Raw genomic sequence first — 18,568 nt, forward strand, 5'->3', positions numbered from 1 at the left:
TTCACTTGCTTTCTGTCATCTCTGCTGTGCATAGCATTTCCCATCCCTATAAGATGAAGGAAATTGACATTAATCCTCTCTTTGCTCATCTCTCGATCCAGACATATTATATATTTAAAAAGGAGATTAGAAGGTGTCACATGATTTTGGAATCTTATACTGAGCCAGAGCATAATAACTGGCTTCATTCGTGGCACTATATACACAGGAATTCTCAAGAATTTTTTTTTACTCTTTGGACCACTTCCTTCTCACACTGGATCATCAGTGCAGGAGCATTTTGGACAATATGGTTTAAGATGCAGGAAGAGATGTACTTCTGTATCAATCCTGAAGAAATCTAGAAAAAGATTTCTAAAGATTAAAATAACTCCTTCATCTATCACACTTTCAAATGAACAAAGCAGAATTAAGGGCACTTTAATCATAAGAAGATATTATCACATTGCTCTTCAGGCTTCCCTCTGGACTTTCTCCACAATGCTCCAAAAACATTTTCATCTTGGAAGCTTACTCGAGCCCTAGAATTCATACACTGGAAGTACCCTCAGTCTCTGAAGCCTTTCTCATTTTGATTAAATGGATCTTTCCAACTCATCCACTTAAAAAGCCATGCTTCATTCCTCTCCAAACTACACTTCTGATTGTCTCTACCGTGGTCCTTCCCTCCTCCCCCGACCTCATTCTGTCTCCCTCTTTCCCCTTTTTTCAACTTTCTTTTCTGCTATCTTCCTCCATTAGAATTTAATGTCCATGAGAACAGGGATGATCTTCCCACCTATATTTGTATTCTCGTCACTCAACACAGTGGTGGGCACAGCGTAAGTGCTTATTAAATGTGGCTGCCCCTTGCCTGACTGAGCCATTACTAAGCAGTTAGGTGCTTGGAGTTCTTTTTTACCCTCATAATAGTGATAACAAACTGGGCGTCCCATATCCACCCAATCTTCTTTATGAATGGAGCATAGATCGTCAGAATGAGGAGGGCAGTATGAAATGCTAATAGTGGAACAGAACTTGGGAACTTTACCTCGTAAGCCCTCGACTACTATACTAACCAAGCTCCCTCTTCTACAATGGCAAATGTGAGCCAGGAAGGTCCATTTGGTTGTTATCAACTTCTTTATCTCTGGACTCACCAAAGCTGTGGTAGTAAGAAGGTTTCATCTTTTGGTCACAAGGAATGGAACATATCACTCGAGCTCCATGGATTGTCTCCTCAGGGTCCACTTTCTGAGGAGGAACCTGGATAACATTATAGCAAGAACCTGGAAAATGAGAAGAGCCATCTAAAAAGCAGTGTTCATGTCAGACCAAGAGCTACAGCACTCCCTTGGATTCTGGGCAAGTCGAACAGAAATGCTATCATTAAAATGTTCATGTTTCATAAAGGGAAGGTTCCATAGAGTGCGTTTAGAAATGGGAAATAGCATACATTCACAAGAAAACCAGCCAAACTGATAGCTGTGACATAATTATATTACAATGCTGTACAGTATATACAACCACTGAATTTATACTCTAGAACTGCCTCCTTTGGTATTAGAGTGTCCAAAGCAGGTTGAAAAAGAACTTGTTAACTTGCTGGAAGTTTCTTCATCTCTCTTCCTTGATAGCAGCAGCTGTCTGAACATGAAAATGAGTTGGATATTGAATTCAAAACAATTCAATTCAGCAAGCTTTTACTTAGTGCATACTATGCCATTCTGTCAGCTAACACACATTTCTTAAACACTTAATATGTGCCAGACACTGTACTAAGCACTGAGGATACAAAAAGAGGCCAAAATAGAAACAAAAATTTAAAACAATCTCAGCTCTCAAGGAATTCAGAGTTAATGTGGGGTGGAAGGCCAACATGCAAACAATTATGTGTTAAAAAGCTATACGCAGAATTTAAATTTGAAGTCAACACCAGAGAGAAAACACTAGGATTAAGAAGGATCAGGTTTAAGAAGAAAACAAGAGGCAGGCACTATGCTAGGCACTGATGTTACAATGACAAAAATGAAACAATCCCTATAGGAGGAGATGGAATATCATGTGTAGCAACAATAAGAAGGCCACTGTGGCTGAAATGTAGAGTTTAAGAGGGAAAGGAATATAAATGAGTCAGAGAAAAATATGATGAAACTAGATTATAAAGACATAATTTTATACATGTACATATCTTTTTTGTCAAATGATGCCTTCTCACAAAATTGGTACACTAATGCGTAGCTGGTGGAGTTGTGAACTGATCCAAAGGGTTACAAAACAATGCACCAACTTGCATATTTGCACTGATCAGTACACAGAAAACACTCATCATAGATATATGGCATGCATCTACAGACACATATACTCCTGACCTACAAAAACACATAATGTAGACCTTTGAAGCTCTGTGTACCTCTCCTTGATTAAAGTGATTACTTTTATTTTTGTATCCCTAGCACCTAGGATCCATAGAAAACTTCTTTTTCTAAACCTTTACTTTCTGTCTTAATAACAACTCTATGACAGAAGGCAAGGGCTAGGCAAATAGTAATTAAATTACTTTCCCAGGATCACACAGCAAGAAAGTGGCCAAGACCAAATTTGAACCCAGGTTGTCTCAATGCAGGTCTGGTGCTCTATCCACTGAGCCATCTAGCTGCCCCCATTGTAAGAACTTAATAAATGCTTTGGATGTATTAATTTGTTTTTATTAATTAATTTAAAAATTGGATTGTACTTCCACACACAGAAAGATACAGATGTATCCACTAGTGAGGGACACACAGACATATGGTGTCCCAAAATTCAGAGCAATTTTAAACGATTCAAGTTTTAAAACTACACCATGCCTTTTAGCACACATCAAATTATCTCATTTGATTCCCACAACAAGTCTGTGAAGGAAATGCTATTACCTTTTTGCAGGTGAGGAAGCTAAGGCTCAGAAAAATTGAGGAATAAGCCCAGGGATTCATGGCTAGTAAATGTCTGAGAGGGAACTCAAACCCCATTCTTCCTGGCACCAAGTCTTGCATGCTTTAGAGTGCTTAACTAGGCAGGAGGGAAAGAGAATGAGCAAGGAGATGGATAGCAGAAGGCGGGCAATAAAGATACCAATAGAGGGTTCAGTCCACAGCTGTGGCTCAGTAAATATTGAGTAATTTCCTGACATAGTGATTAAACATGTGGCTGTAAGAGAAAAATGCATTGTGAGGAAGAAAGTGGTCAGTTGAATAACCACAGGATGTCACTTTCATCAGAACTTTCTTTATAATTCATAGTTGCAAGCCATCCCCAACTTTATACACTGTCATTTGCACATAGACACCCACACTTCAGACACAAGACCTCCTGAAAAGGTCTCCTCCATGTATGTGTGTCTTTGCTGATGGAACAGGAGCAAAACCTGACCCATAAGCAGATGACCTGCTCAAGAAGGGTGCAGGGTGGGGAGGAAGAAAAAAGGAAGAAAAAGTATATGCTGATGGGGAAGAATATGCAAAGAAACACTGATTGGTTTCTTTTTTTTTTTTTTAACCAGTACCTTCATCTTGGAATCAATACTGTGTATTGGCTCCAGGGCAGAAGAGTGGTAAGGGCTAGGCAATGGGGGTCAAGTGACTTGCCCAGGGTCACACAGCTGGAAAGTTTCTGAGGTCACATTTGAACCCAGGACCTCCCCTCTCTACGTCTGGCCTTCAATCCACTGAACCACCTAGTTGCCCACTACTGATTGGTTTCTGGGGAACACTTATCTATCAAGACATGAAATCCTTCAAGTTAAGGGTTGGCACTTTGGAGAGTTCTTTCAGCAAGTCTTGGGTAGGAGAGGTGAGCATTTGAAAACAATGGTCTCCTTTCCGGAAAATACAATGATTCACTGGCACGTTCCAACCAGAAAAGGGAACCAGTTAGCCTGAGTAACTTCCAAAACGACTCCTATTCCCACTTACCATGTGGCCCATAGGAATTCCCCATGTTGTAAGCAGTGCCATCAGGGTCATAATGAGGATGTGCGGTTGCTCCATTCACTGCAATAAACTCGCCCCAGTCTACCTGCAAATTAAAGTCTATCAGAGATATCTGCTAAAAGACTGGTAAAAGGTCTTTAGAGAAGCCTTAAGTAGCCTTGTAAATGGCAGGGTGTGCACACACGTGTGTGTGTGTGTGTGTGTGTGTGTGTGTGTGTGTGTGTGTGTGTGTACAGACAAGGTGCCCCAAAAGTCTTAGTTCCATTTCAAACTAGAAAGACGTCAATTCATGTCCTGCCTCTGACCCAGGCACACACCCTCATCCATGTGATCCTGAGCAAAACTCTCTCACTATCTCAGTGCCTCTCGCAATTCTCTAAGACTAAAAGTTGAAGGAGTCTCGGTTCTCTGTTCTGGTAAAGAGAGTGTCCTCTCTGTAGGTTCCTGACACCAGTAAAGCCATGGACCCAGCCCAATGGGATGGGTGGATATATACATTCAGAGCTTTCGCTCTAACAAACATACTTGGATCTCACTTCCTAAGAGATCCAAAAAAACATTTTGGCTACCAAAAATATAAAAACTAAGGATATGGGGGGTGGGGGGGTAACAAGAAACTCTTACCTTCCCTCTTAGAACCAATACTATGTATTGGTTCCAAGGCAGAAGAACATTAAGAGCTAGACAATAAGGATTAAGTGACTTGCCTAAGGTCACACAGCTAGGAAATATCTGAAGTCACAGTTGAACCCAGGACTTCCTATCTCTAGGTCTGGCTCTCAATCCACTGAGCCACCTAGCTGTCACATACATCACATATATGCATGTATGTGTGATATATGTATATATTTATATGTATGTATGTTTATATGTATATGTAAACATATATGTATATATGTTTAAAACTCCTCTAAGAGCACAGAAGTTAAGATTCAAATCTATTAGAGTTCAAGCACTAACCAAAATACTTCTGATTTAGCTAATCCTCTATTAAACCAAGGAACCATAGAGATGAAGGCATGTGTGGAGGTCCTGAACTCACTCTGGATATGATGTAAACTGAATTCTCCAAGAAAATCTCCAAAGACAAAATTAAGCAATATTGAAAGTCATATTGTAAACATTTTACTTGAAGAAAAATACATAATACTATAATTAACTTAGAACGAAACTACAGGGATGAAACATTACTGTTTGGATGTTTGTTTGAGCAGTTAAAAAAAACTTTTAATGTCTGTTAAAAAAAAAAAAACACTGGTAAATGTTTAACAACCAGAACTTAGGGTGGAGAAAGATACAAAGGGCATGCTATTATCATTTTCACCATCACTTTCCTAAGGCTAGACTATCAATAAAGTCATAAATCAAACCCTGATGAGTATGCAGCATTTTCCAATTTCTGGAGTGGAAGTGTGCACACTGAAAATTGAATGATCATGAGCCTGTAGAAGCTGGCTCCAGCAAACTGGCTGCTTCTAGGCATCCCTGGAACCATAGCCCAAAGGCCAGCAAGAGAAGGTGGTTGGAGGAGGGAGGAGGCAGCAGAATGAGCTTTTTTCTTCTCCTCCCCCATCACTGAGAAGTAGGCTAATCCTCTGTCTTCCAGACCTAATCGCCAGAGCAGGGAGGCAGGGCTGGGTAGCCAGAATCCCAGAGAAGATCAATGCTCAGTTGGGAGCTATCTACAAGACTAGTTAGGAAGGAAGGACCCACCTAGGAAACTTTTTTAGCTCAAGATGACAAGTCACCTTTTCTGTTTTCTCCAGGGTTTCCGGATCCACTTTATTCATGTAGGTGGTCTCAGTGCTGATGTAGTAATCGCCTTTGTACCTCACACAGCTGACATTGGTGTTATCTGTAATCTCTGAAAAGAAACCCAAGATATCCACTTCATACAGATAACTCTCCCCCACCATCTCTTTGCAGTGGATTCTAAACACAGAGTAAAAAGGTTAAAAAAAATAAAACAATTTCAGGCACATGAAAAGTCATCTTTCAGGACCAGTTGAAGAAAAATGCTATCTAGAGAAAGAATTCATGGCACTGGAAAGCAGATCAAAGCAGACTGTTTTTCACTTTATTTTTTCTCATATGCTTTTTAAAAATTGTTTTATAGGAATCCTTCCACAGCATGAGCTCTGTAGAGGTAATGTTCATACATGCAGAACCTAGATCAAGCTGCTCACTATCTCAGGGAGGGGGAAGAAGAGAGAGGAATGGAGAGAATTTAGAACTCATAATTGTAGAAAACAAAGGGTAAAAATGATCATTTCGGGCAGTTGAGGAAATAAAATATTAAATAATAATTTTTAAAAATCATATTTAGCATTTATAACTACCCTGATCATTATAAAGAATAATAATTAAAATACTAAGACTAAACACCTGAAAATTGTAAATAGAGAATTTTCCTTACTAGAGGATTCAAACTTTGACATGAAGCGCTCAAAAACATTCTTGCATGGATCAGGCAGGGCCAGGGTCCCAAATTCTGAGACTACAATCCGGTTGTAAATGCTGTTTGTCATATACGTATCACTCTGCAGAAACTTGCTTCTATATGTCACATTCCCCTTCTCCATTCTGAACTGGTGAAGCAGAGCCATGCCATCGAACCAATGATTATACCTTCAACCAGGAGCAAAATCACAGTTATCAAAAATATCAGTGAACTGGGCATGGTCTAAAAGGAGCAGGAAAAGGAGGGAGGAGGGTTGTGGAGAGTTTCAAACTGGAAAAATAAGGGTTGGAGGTTTAGAACAGTTAGCTTATGGAGCTCTTTCATTTTACAAGTGAGGAAAGAGGTAAAGCAATTTGTCTGAGGTCACACAGGTGATCAGCAGTAGAACCAGGATTCAAATCTAATTCAATTACTCCAAGTCCATATGAATTATTCTTCTAGCTAAGTGCATTGAAAAGATATGGGGAAGGGCAGCTAGGTGGATCAGTGGCTAGAGAGTCAGACCTGGAGACAGGAGATCCTGTGTTCAAATCTGGCCTCAGATACTTCCTAGCTGTGACAAGTCATTTAACTCCAATTACGACTCTTCTGCCTTGGAACTGATATTTAGTATTGACTCCAAGATGAAGGGAAAGGTTTTAAAAAAAGATATGGGGGCAAGGAGAAACACATTTGAAAAGGAAGGATATGATATCCCATCTCTTCCCATCTCCATTTTTGTTCTTCATGAGATGCATGAGAAAGATGCAACCTATTACTGCTTGACTGAGTATTACCATTGGCTGCTAGATAGTTCAATGGATTGAATGCTGAGATTTGAGTCAGGAAGTTCAATGTTCAAATCCAGCCTCAGACGTTCATTGGCTGTGTATAGCCCTGGGAAAAATCACTTACTGGCTGTCTTCATCTTTAAAATGGGGTTAATAATAGCATCCATTTCCCAGGGTAGTTGTGAGCATCAAATGAGATAAATAATTATAAAGCACTTAAAACAGTTGTTCTCTTCAGTCATTTTTCAGACATGTCCAACATCTTGTGACCCCATTTTGGGTTTTCTTAACAAAGATATTGAAGTGATGTGCCATTTCCTTCTCCAGTTCATTTTACAGAGGAGGAAACTGAGACCAACTGGGTTAATTGATTTGCCTAAAGTCACACAGCTTGTAAGTGGCTGAATCCAGATTTGAATTTGGGAAGATGACTTCTAGATTTCAGCCTAGCACATTACCTACTGTGCCATCGTGCTTTACTTTTTACTTTGCACCTTTACTACAGTACTTCTCACATAAATGGTAGTTACTACTACTATTACTGCTACTACAATGCCACCCCTAGAAGTTACAGCCTGACAATGGTCTTCTATCATATTGAACTACTGAAAAAGAAAGTTCTTAAAAGCTTTAATTTCATCTGAGTCCACTTTACTCCCCTTTGGAGTCTCTGCTCAGCTCTTTCTTGCTCCCTGCCCCACTTCCATGCCCAGGGAAATGGAAGTAGCTGTCATAAAAGCTAATAATCTGGAGAATCTCAAGACAGTTTAGTGGTAAAAGACTGTCTCTTAAAATAAAATCCTGATTTCATTTCGGGTTGGAGGGAATGCTTTGTGAGAGATCTGATATCTAGATGCTCCTCATTTTATCACAGGTTTCTGAAATGCTAATTCTCTTCAAGTCTGAGAGGCAGAGAAGCATGTGATGGACAGAGAGTAGACCTTAGAAGCAGGAAGCCCTGGAATTGAGCCTCCCCTTTGGCATAAACTGGCTACATGACTCATGGTAAGATGCATGGTAAGTGCCCCTAGGAAACTAAGACCATAAATTACAGAGCAGGTGCCTCCCTGCTTTGATGGAAGAGACTTATTAACTGGAAATGCTTTGCGCCAATAAAATCACAGTTCAGCTCTCCTCCTCAAAAAACCTATTACATTAAGTTTGGTTGTCATGTTACATCATATCACATTATGATGTATTATGTCATGGCACATCATGTTATATACCATATTGTATTATATATAACCCATGCCATGCTCATGGTAGTCAATTCATGCTAATCAAATTGGATTGAATTTTATAGTCAAACTCTGTACAAGAGCATCTAGGTGGCTCAGTGGTGGATAGACCACCATGTTTGGAGTCAGGAAGATTCAAATCTGGCCTGTAATAAGAAGAGTTTGCAATGTTCCTATTCTTATTACAGACACTTTCTAGCTATGTGACCCTGGGCAAGTCACTTAACCCCAATTGCCTAGCCCTTATCACTCTTCTATCCTGGAACCAATATCTGTATTGATCCTAAGACCAAAGGTAAGGGGCTTTTTTTTTCTTCCTCTTTTAAAAAAAGCTATATATAGTTCTAGGATTTTAAAAATTATTTGAATTTACCCAAATTATTCAAAGGTAGTTTAAAAATGTGAAGTGGCATTACATAAAGAAAGTGGTGATGGAAGGAGAAAGCCCTAAGATTTCAGGAATACTTTTATTTCCTATAAGCTACTCAAAAAGGATTTAATTATCTACCAGAGAAAACATGTTAAGATGAGTTTGTGGATTTGGTTCTAAATATATCTTAAGTCCAAGTGCAATCCTTTTTCAATCCAATTACCCAAGAGAAGGTTTTACTGAAATTTTGGGGATGAAAAGCTGAATCCCACCAGCCTAGATGTGCATGGCTAAAGGCATTATTTTAACAGAAAAGGAAAATTCTTCCCCAAGACAGTAGGGCCCTTAGAAGATTCTGAAGAAAGACGAAATAATGAGTTATGGGTCATCACTCCTTCCTCAGCAACTTGTGGGAAATGATGTAGAACTGCCATGTGAATAGATAAACTTTGCCTTCTATATCCTGTATTTGGAGACAGAGGACCTGCGTTTGAATCCTGACTCTGTCACTTATTACTTGAGTGACTTTGGATGAAATCACCGGATTCTCAATTTCCTCAGCTATATAAATAAAGGGTGGGTTTAGATGGCCTTTGAGGTCCCTTCCAGCTCTAGTTTATGATTTTGATATTCATAAACCTGTGGAGGGTTTTCCATTTGCAAAATAAAACAGAAAATCAGAAATTCAAGCTAATTTTTAAAAAATTCTTAAAATCTCCACTTCTATGCTTTGTCATTTTTGGTAGAACCATTCAACTTGGTCTAAAGAGAAAAAGAGTAAGCTTTCCAAGAACATGAACTATCCTATAATAACAATACAAATGGTTTCCTAGATTCCAATCAGGGCATACTTCTCCTTTCCAAATTCAAACTTTCCAGGTCCTATCCGGATCAGGCAACCTTCGAGCCACTTAGGAAAATGGCCTTGGATCTTGGCAGAGATGGGCTGAGGTGTCTCCTCTACAGTGGCTACTAATGAGGCGATACTTTGCAGACCCTTTAGGTTGCTGAAGGTCGTATGCTTGTGTCGAATATCTGGCAGATAGTTCTTCAGAACTATGGGGAAAAAAAGAAAAGCACAAAAGTCTTCATGAATCAACTATAGATAAAGTCTTAGAGTCAAGAAAAATGAAAATGTCCAAACTTCAACCTGCCACAAATATTTCCTCTAAATTCTGTTTCTTTCTCCACTCTGATATAATTAATAATCCAATGTGACAAGCACTTATTAAATGTTTCCTACAGATCCAGCATTGAGCCAGTTACTCAGCATACAAAGAAAAACCACGGGACAGTTCCCACATACATGGCACTTCCATTCGCCTTGGGTCAGAGTAAATAAATAAATAAAAATGAAGGATGGAGAGAATACGAGCAAGTAGGGACATTTGGAAAGGCTTTCACAAGAAGAGTGACTCCTGTGACTTCAGCTTTGTGGGAAGCTGAGAATTCCAAGAAGCAGAAGTGAAAAGGGAGAGTATTTAGTCTTTGAGAATAAACTATATACAAAAGTATGAGGGAAGGGAATTGGATAGAAGATGGAAAGTCAAGTTTGGGAAATAGTAACAAATAGACCTGTTTGACTACAACATGGAGTGGGTGAAGAAGATACATGAAATGTCTGTCAAGGCAGGCTAGAATCAGATTGTGAAGGGGTTTAAATCATTCTTTTTCCTTTTCCCTTAATAAAGGCCTGATCCAAATATTGATGATCTTTTTACTTTGGAGAATTAATTGCCTAGTAATTAATATAGGGCCTTACTGAGGACTACTCATCACCATTTGCCATTGGGGGAACAATAATTAAATCTATCTGAATCAAGGCTTCTTAATCTGGGGCCTGTGAACACCCACACACACATAAATATATGATATAAAACTGAACTTCAACATTACTTGTGTTCTTTGTCATCTCATGTATTTTATTTTATGTATTTACAAGTGTTATTCTAAGGGTTCATGCACCTCAACAGACTACCAAAAAGACTACAAAACAGTTAAAAACCCTTGATTTAAATAGATCATTTAAATGCTATGAAATATCAGCTTTGTTTATAACAACATCATGAAGGGAATCAATAATTTGTACTTAGTAATTAATAATAGTGTGCTTGTTGTCTGCCCCATTAGATTGTGAGCTCCTTGAGAACAGAAACTGTCTTTTGCCTCTTTCTATAACCCTAATACTTAGTCCAGTGCCCAAAATGTAATAGATCCTTAATAAATATCTGTTGACTGTGTGACTTGCATTTTGTAACCATACCCGTCCGATATTTAATAATTCACACATCTATCTAGTTCAGGCCCTCATGACCTCTAGCCTGGAGTATTATGATAGCCTAATTGGTCTTCATAGCTCACTGGAAAAATCTGTCATGAATCGCCTTCAAAATTCCATATCCAAAACTCAGCCTACTCTATCTCCCATTCTCTCCTCCTTTGCTCCACTCTTAAAGAATTAAGAAGCCCTTCTCCTTGCCAGCACCATCCCCTTTATATGTACTCTTACTCCCATCCCCTCCTATCTCCTAGGGGAGCTTGTCCCTTTGATCTTTTCTTCTCTTTAGCAATTTAAAAACCTGAGATTATCCAATACCTCTTCTCTGCTTCCTACAAACATGTTCAGATCTCCCCTTTTCTTATTAAGGAAAAAAAAGGGCTTTATTTAACCCTACCATCCCCTCAAGTTACCATTCTATATCCTTCCTTCCTTTCTCAGTGAAACTCCCAGAAAAAGCTGACTACATTTGTGTTTTACTTCCCAATAACTTTTGAACTCTTAGTGTGACTTCCATCTCTATCACAGGACAGAAACTTCCCTCTCCAAGGTCCCCACTGATCTCTCTACTGCTCTATCTAATGGTCTTTTCTCAATGATTAGGTGGCTCTCATGGTCATTGTAGTGTTATATATCCCTTCCTACTAGAACAGGAGTTCTTAACTGAGGGTCCAGAGATGAGATAGGAATCTATGGATAGACTTTAAGGAGTTGGTGAACTTGAAAAGGAAAATTTACATCTTTATTTTTACTAACTTGTAACTAAAATTAGGCATTTCCTTCTAATTTTTTTTGAAAAAAATTTTTGAGCAGTGCATTGGCTTCACTTTCCAAAGAAGTCCCTGACTCAAAAAAAAATGTTAAGAACTCCAATTCTAGATACTTTGAACTCCCTAGATTTTTGTGATACTTTTTTCTTGTTTCTCCTCCTACCTGTCAGATGGATTTTTCTCAGTTTTCTTTTTAGAATCATCATTCTTGCCTCTCCCCACCTCGTGCAATGCTGTATCCAAGTACTGTTCCCTGAGTCCCTCTCTTCTTCTCTTTCCACACCCCATCTCAGTAATCTGATTAGTTCTCATAGATTTAATTATTGTACCTATATAAATAACTCTCATTTCTCTAACATAGCCCAATTCTATTCCTTAACCAGTCCTCATCCCTTCCTTGAGCTCCATTAACACATTGTCTACTTTTTGTAGGACATCTACCATTGATATCGAACATTTCCAAATGTCCAAACTCAGTATTTTGCTCTTTGAATCCACTCTTCCTAACTGCTCTATTTTTATTAAAGGTGCCAGAATTCTTCCATCCTCTAAGGTTTACCCCTTACAAACTAGGAGTTATCCTCAATCCTTGACTCATTTCATCCTATGCCCCCCATATCTAATTAGCTGTCAAGCCTTACTGTTTCTATCTCAATATCTCCCATAGTAATCACTTCTTTCTATTCATACCACAATCATTCTAGTTCAGACAGTAATCATCTCTCATGTGGAGTGTTGCAATAGCCTCCTCATTGGCCTCCCTTCAACTTCTCTACTCCTCATTCAAGCCATCCATGAAACCTGTTAAATTGATATTTCTAAAGCACAAGTCAACTACATCACTCCTCTGCCCAGGATGATGCCACAGTTCCCCACTGTCTGTCAGATAAAATACAAACTCCTCAGTTTGGTTTTTAATGTCCTTCACAATCTGACAGTGTTTCTAGGCTTATTACCATTACTACTCTGCTCCAGTCTACCTGGCCCACTTGCTGTTCCCTGTTCACAAAAATCCATTTCTTTCCTCTATTACTATGAGTAAATTCCTTCCCTTACCTAAAATGCTCTCCCTTTTCAACAATGCCTCTTGACATCCCTCCTTCAAGCAGTCTTACTAAATTCTTCTCTAATTGGGAATGGAATGGGGAATGCCCACCCACATCCATTTGTTTTGTATACATGCTATATTGACTTATTCATGAGCATGTATATTATTAGGAGAAGGAAAGCTGCTCAAGGTCAAGGATTATCTTACTTTTATATCGTTAACCCCAGTGTCTAGCACTGAGAGGTGTGTAATAAATTACTGTGGTGGAGAGTGAGGTACAATGTCTGAAAGGGTGGGCTGGAGACAACTAAGGTCCCTTTAAATGCCAGGCTAACAAGATTATATTTTATGTCAGAGGTAATAATGAGTCACTGAAGATTCCTGTGCAAAGAAGTGATGTACTTGGACCTATATTTCGATGTTTTGATGGATTCTTGTTTTGTTTTGTTTATAAGTTGTATAGAGTATGAATTGAAGAGTTTTAGTGACCTGAAATCAAAACATGGGCCAACAGTGTGAAAAAGTGCCACCAAAAAGTTAATGTAATCTTAGTCTTCATTATAAAGCATTATGTCGGAGCAGCTGGGTGGCTCAGTGGATAGAAAGCCAAACCTAGAGGCAGGAAGTCATGGTTTCAAACCTGGTCTCAACACTGCCAACCTGGGCAAGTCACTTAACCCCAATTATATAACCCTTACCACTCCTCTGCCTTAGAACTAATACTTAATATCAATTCGAAGACAGAAGGTCAGTTTAAAAAAGAGCATCATCTCCCAGGTGAGGGCATTGTATTAAATTTCTTGGTATGACATTTTAAGAAAGAATTAGATAAGTACACAGGCAAGAGTGGCCTTAATGATGAAGGATATTGAAATCATATCTTTCCAGGATCAGTTAAAAGAAATAGGGAGCAACTAAATGGCTCAGTGAATTGAGATGCAGGCCTAGAGATGGGAAATCCTGAGTTCAAATCTAGCCTCAGACTTCCTAGCTGTGTGATTCAGGGCAAGTTACTTAATTAGAATTGCCTAGTTCTTACTGCTATTCTGCCTTGGAAACAATGCACTGTATTGAGTCTAAGTCAGAAGGAAGAAGAAAGGAAGGAAGGAAGGAAGGAAGGAAGGAAGGAAGGAAGGAAGGAAGGAAGGAAGGAAGGAAGGAAGGAAGGAAGGAAGGAAGGAAGGAAGGAAGGAAGGAAGGAAGGAAGGAAGGAAGGAAGGAAGGAAGGAAGGAAGGAAGGGAGGGAGGGAGGGAGGGAGGGAGGGAGGGAGGGAGGGAGAAAATGTTGAGTCTGAAAAAGAGAAAACATGGGAATCAAGATTCCTGCCCTTCACTATTAAAAGACTGTTATATGGAAGAGGGATTCAACTTATTCTGATTGGCCCCAGGAGACAGAACTTGGAACAGTCAACAGAAATTAAGGAGAGTTTAAGGCTGAAATAATAAAGAAACTTCCTAATAGTTATAGTTGCTAAAAATATATATTATCTTGGAGTTGAAAGGTGGCCTCACACTAGAAGTATTGCAGCAAAGTCTGGATGACACAGCAATGGCAAACCTTTTAGACACCAGGTGCTCAAACTGCAACCCTTATACCACATGTGAGCCAAAACCTTACCCTAGACAGAGGAGGGAGGAAGTGCTCCCACTGGGCTGTGTGACCATGAAAATGTGGGTTTCAAGACTTAAATTGCCAAAACTGTAAAGATAATTTTTAGTGTCTTGAATTAAAATAAAAAAATAACTGGTTGCCATGGAAAAATTTCCCAAATATGAATACCCAAGTGAGCTGGGTTTTATGGAGATTTAAATTAATATGAATAAAGGAATTAAGGGAAGGGAGAGAGACAGAGTAAGAGGAAATAGTAGGAAAAGGCTAGGGCCTAGGCCTGTCTCTTTAAGAGAGAAAACTAAGTCAATCTTTTATTCACTCACCACAAGATTTTGTCCCAAGCAAAACTCCAACTAAGTTCAGAGGTCCAGTTACTCCAACTAGTCCGAGATCCAACTAGCCCTAACTCTCACTCCCTAAACTGGGTTCAGACAGCTCCTTTTAAAGAGAAATTTCCCTTATGTCACCTCCCCTAAATTTTCGCATCTACCAATCACAGTAGACGTTTTCCACAGGACTGACCATTCTTAATTCACATCTTCTTTTGTTATCACCTTCTCTGAGTAGACTAAAACTTCACACCTCTTGCTAACCTTGCCCTTTGTAAGTTGCTTGATCTTTTAGTGATTAATTTAACCTTCATAGGTACTTAGCACCCTTTTGTATTAGATCTAAAAATAGACCTACCTTAAGGTTTTGGCCTCACTATAAGTATGAGTTAGGGACTTTTTCATTGTTTAGTGAGGAGTTTTACAACTTTATCTTCCCCTAAAGTATACCTAAGTATGGGTGGAGTAATTTTAAAGTTCTCACATACATTCCTGACTAAGTACCTCCATTGTTTAAAATGGGGAATAGCTTTAACCAAATGTTCTAAGGTAGAGTCTGAGCAGTTTTAAGATTCACAGCTGCTGGGCACAGGGTCGGTAATAAGAGGAATGTCCTCAGGCTCATGTGGAGAGGGAGAGAGAAGCAGCCCCCCTCCAGCACACATGCCATAGGTTCACCAACACAGACCTATGGGTAGATTGTAGAAGGGATTCACGTACACATACAGTTTGCTCAAGAGGGCCTCTGAGGTCCCTTACAACCCTGAGTGACCCTGCTGAAAAACCTTCTGGGGTTCATTGTCTCTAAACAAGCCAAATTCACTAGTCTGGTATTTAGGGCCCTCCAAGATTGAGCCCCTACTGACCTACCCTTCTGTGCATTGGTATACCCCCAGTGCTATGTCCTGTATCCTGTCCTCCTCTCTCTTCTCATGTATCTCAGTGGTCTCAGCAGCTCCCAAGGAGCTTTTGACATTTCCCACAAACACACACCTACCCAATAATAATAATAATCTAGTCAAACTGGTCTACCTACCATTCAGGTAAAATGTCACATATATCTTTGTCCCTCCAAACAAAGGTTCCTGACATTCCCTCTTCCCAGAATACCCTCTCCTAATCTCCTTTAGTTGAAACTCTATCTGTTCTTTAAAGCCTAGATCAACAAATACTATCTTTTCTTTGGAGAATGCCCTGATCCTGGCCCCAAGCAGAAGTCTGCCTGCTCAGGACTCACACAGAACTTTGCTGAATGTCATTTGGTATTTAATTTTTATCATGGTTATTTACTCATGTATCATTTCCTTACAATATTCTTTTTTTAAACTTTACATTTTATCTTTGAATCAATACTAAGTATTGGTTCCAAGGCAAAAGTGATGTAAAAGCTAAGCAACTAGAGTCAAGTGACTTACCTAAGATAACATGGCTAGGAAATTTAACCCAGGCCCTCCCAACTCCACAAGCCACCTAGTTGTCCCTCCCCTACTACATTCTAAACTGAATAGGGAGAATGTCTTCCTCAGCTTTATATCCCCCCCAGTGCCTAGTACAGTGCCTAATACAAAGCAAACTCTCAAAAACATTTATTATATTATTTCTTAAAACATTAGGCAGAGATAACTAGGTGGCACAGTGGATAGAGAGCCAGGCTTGGATTCAAGACAATCTTAAGTTCAAATCCGGCTTCAGATACTTCCAATCTGTGTGAACTTGGGCAAGCCACTTAAACCCAATTACTTAGCCCTTGATACACTTCTGTTTTAGAATTGATTCTAAGACAAAAGGGAAGGGGTTTTGTTATTGTTGAATCAATATTAAGTGTTCGTTCCAAGGCAGAACTACAGTAAGGTCTAACAACTGGGGTTACATGACTTGCCCAGGGTTGCATAGCTAGGAAATGTCTGAGGCCAGATTTGGATCCAGGAACTCCCATCTCTAGGTCTGGTTCTTTATCCACTGAGCCACCTAGCTGCCTCAGAAGGTAAGGCTTTTAAAAACAAAACAAAAACATTATTCAGGGTTTATCCATTTAATGTCTAAATGTTCTAAGCATGTCCCTGGCTTCTGCAACAGTGCACCTTCTCTAACTGATCCTATGCTGGTACACAGTAGGCATGTAATAAAAAAGTGTTTATTGACTAATTGGTTGATTCTCCTTCCCCTTACTTGTGTGTGTCCTCCTAGGCTCCTTCCTTGACCTTCTTCTCTTCCCTCTATATTCTCTCTGGCTAGTCAAATCAACTTCCAAGGCGTCAATTCACCCAATATAGAGCTGACTTCAAAATCTTCATGTGTTCTTGCTCGTCTTCCGGCACTCCCAATCTCTCTCATGGGCTCCGGTACCAGTTAGCCTAGCTAACCGCCTGCTGGACAGCTCCACCTGGCTAGCCCCACTTCCCACTCAAAAAGTGCAAAGCTGCCCTCATCATTTCCCTGCCCCCAGCTTGTTCCCATTTGATGTTTATCTACTTCTGTCTAATTCTGTCACCTGATACACCCTCCACTCAGTCCACCCAGGCTCAAAACCAGTTACCTTTTATCCTTCCCTTTTCTTCTGCAGATCCCTCCTGTTAAGTTGCCAAATCCTGTCAATTCTACCCCTGAAGTATGTTGCCCAGCCAATTTGTGCTGCCACCATCTTTGTTCAAGCCTTTATCCCTGCTGCCCTGGACTGGCATCAAAGTTTGAAGTGTTCCATAGATAAAGAGTCAGGCCTGTAGATAGGAGGTCCTAGGTTCAAATTTTACCTCAGACAATGCCTAGCTGTGTGACTCTAAGCAAGTCCCTTAACCCCAGTAGCCCAGCCCTTATCATTCTTCTGTCTTAGAACCAATACTTTGTATAGATTCTAAGACAGAAGGAAAGGGTTTAAAAAGTTTGAAGAGGTCACACTGCCACAATAGTAACTCTTTCAAGAGCTGTTATAATATAATATAATAATAGTCTCTCGGTAACCAAGGATGACGATTGTCTTTGTGCATTTTGCACAAAGACACTTGCGTGAAGGAGATTTAAGTGGAAAAGTCGATGCACAGAGACAGTCCCACTCTCTCAGCATTGGAAGCCTGGGTCCAGTGGCACGAAAAGTCAAACACCTGGAGACTTCCTCAGCTGCATTGGATGGCCGTGTTGTCCTTTGTGCTCCAACACACCCTAAGCACTCCACAGTGCCTTGCTGCGTCGCCCTCTCAGCCGTTGAACCTTCCTGTTGGTTTCTTCCGTCTGTTTGGCCGAAGCAATCTTCACATGCTGGGTGAGCAAAGCCCTGGTTCACCAGGGGTCGATGACGCGATGGCTACCCTCACAAGGCTTAGCTGGCCTGTCGAAGCCATTGCCTGAGGTGTGGCCACAACCACATGCTAGCAGCTACTGGGAGCCACAAGTGAGAGCTGGGTATCAGATGAGGGTCAGAGGCTGGAGAGCTGCCCTAAGAGGGAATGACAAGCCCTCCATACCAGAGATGCTACCCCTCCCTGAGCACCCCATATAACTAGTCTCCTAATGCACCTTTCTGATCTTATCATTCTACATTCTACTTATCAATCTACTGAAAAACTTTCAGTAATTTCCCAACGCCTCTTCAATAAAATATGCACTCTTTATGTTGACCTTCAAGACCCTCCACCCTTTGGCTTCCTACTTCTGTTTTCCTCCTTAGTTCACACCATTCTTGTGCCACTTCAATTAGACTCTTTTCTCTTCTCCTCTTTTCCTGTCTCATCTAGTCATCTTGCACACT

General features: G+C 40.0%; 1 protein-coding gene across 1 annotated transcript in view; it reads right to left on the reverse strand.

Annotated features, from left to right (window-relative positions):
• The window catches only part of BCO2 (beta-carotene oxygenase 2), a 39,929-nt gene that overhangs the window by 19,598 nt on the left and 1,763 nt on the right, over window positions 1–18,568 (reverse strand). Inside the window, exons 2-6 of the mRNA XM_007494821.3 lie at window positions 9,641–9,845; window positions 6,367–6,578; window positions 5,699–5,814; window positions 3,933–4,035; window positions 1,140–1,268 (exon numbers count right to left, since the gene is read on the reverse strand). Coding sequence (XP_007494883.2) covers window positions 1,140–1,268; window positions 3,933–4,035; window positions 5,699–5,814; window positions 6,367–6,578; window positions 9,641–9,845 — 765 coding nt within the window. The remainder of the gene's footprint in view (window positions 1–1,139; window positions 1,269–3,932; window positions 4,036–5,698; window positions 5,815–6,366; window positions 6,579–9,640; window positions 9,846–18,568) is intronic.

Source organism: Monodelphis domestica, chromosome 4 (genome assembly GCF_027887165.1).
Source record: "Monodelphis domestica isolate mMonDom1 chromosome 4, mMonDom1.pri, whole genome shotgun sequence".
NCBI lineage: Eukaryota > Metazoa > Chordata > Mammalia > Didelphimorphia > Didelphidae > Monodelphis > Monodelphis domestica.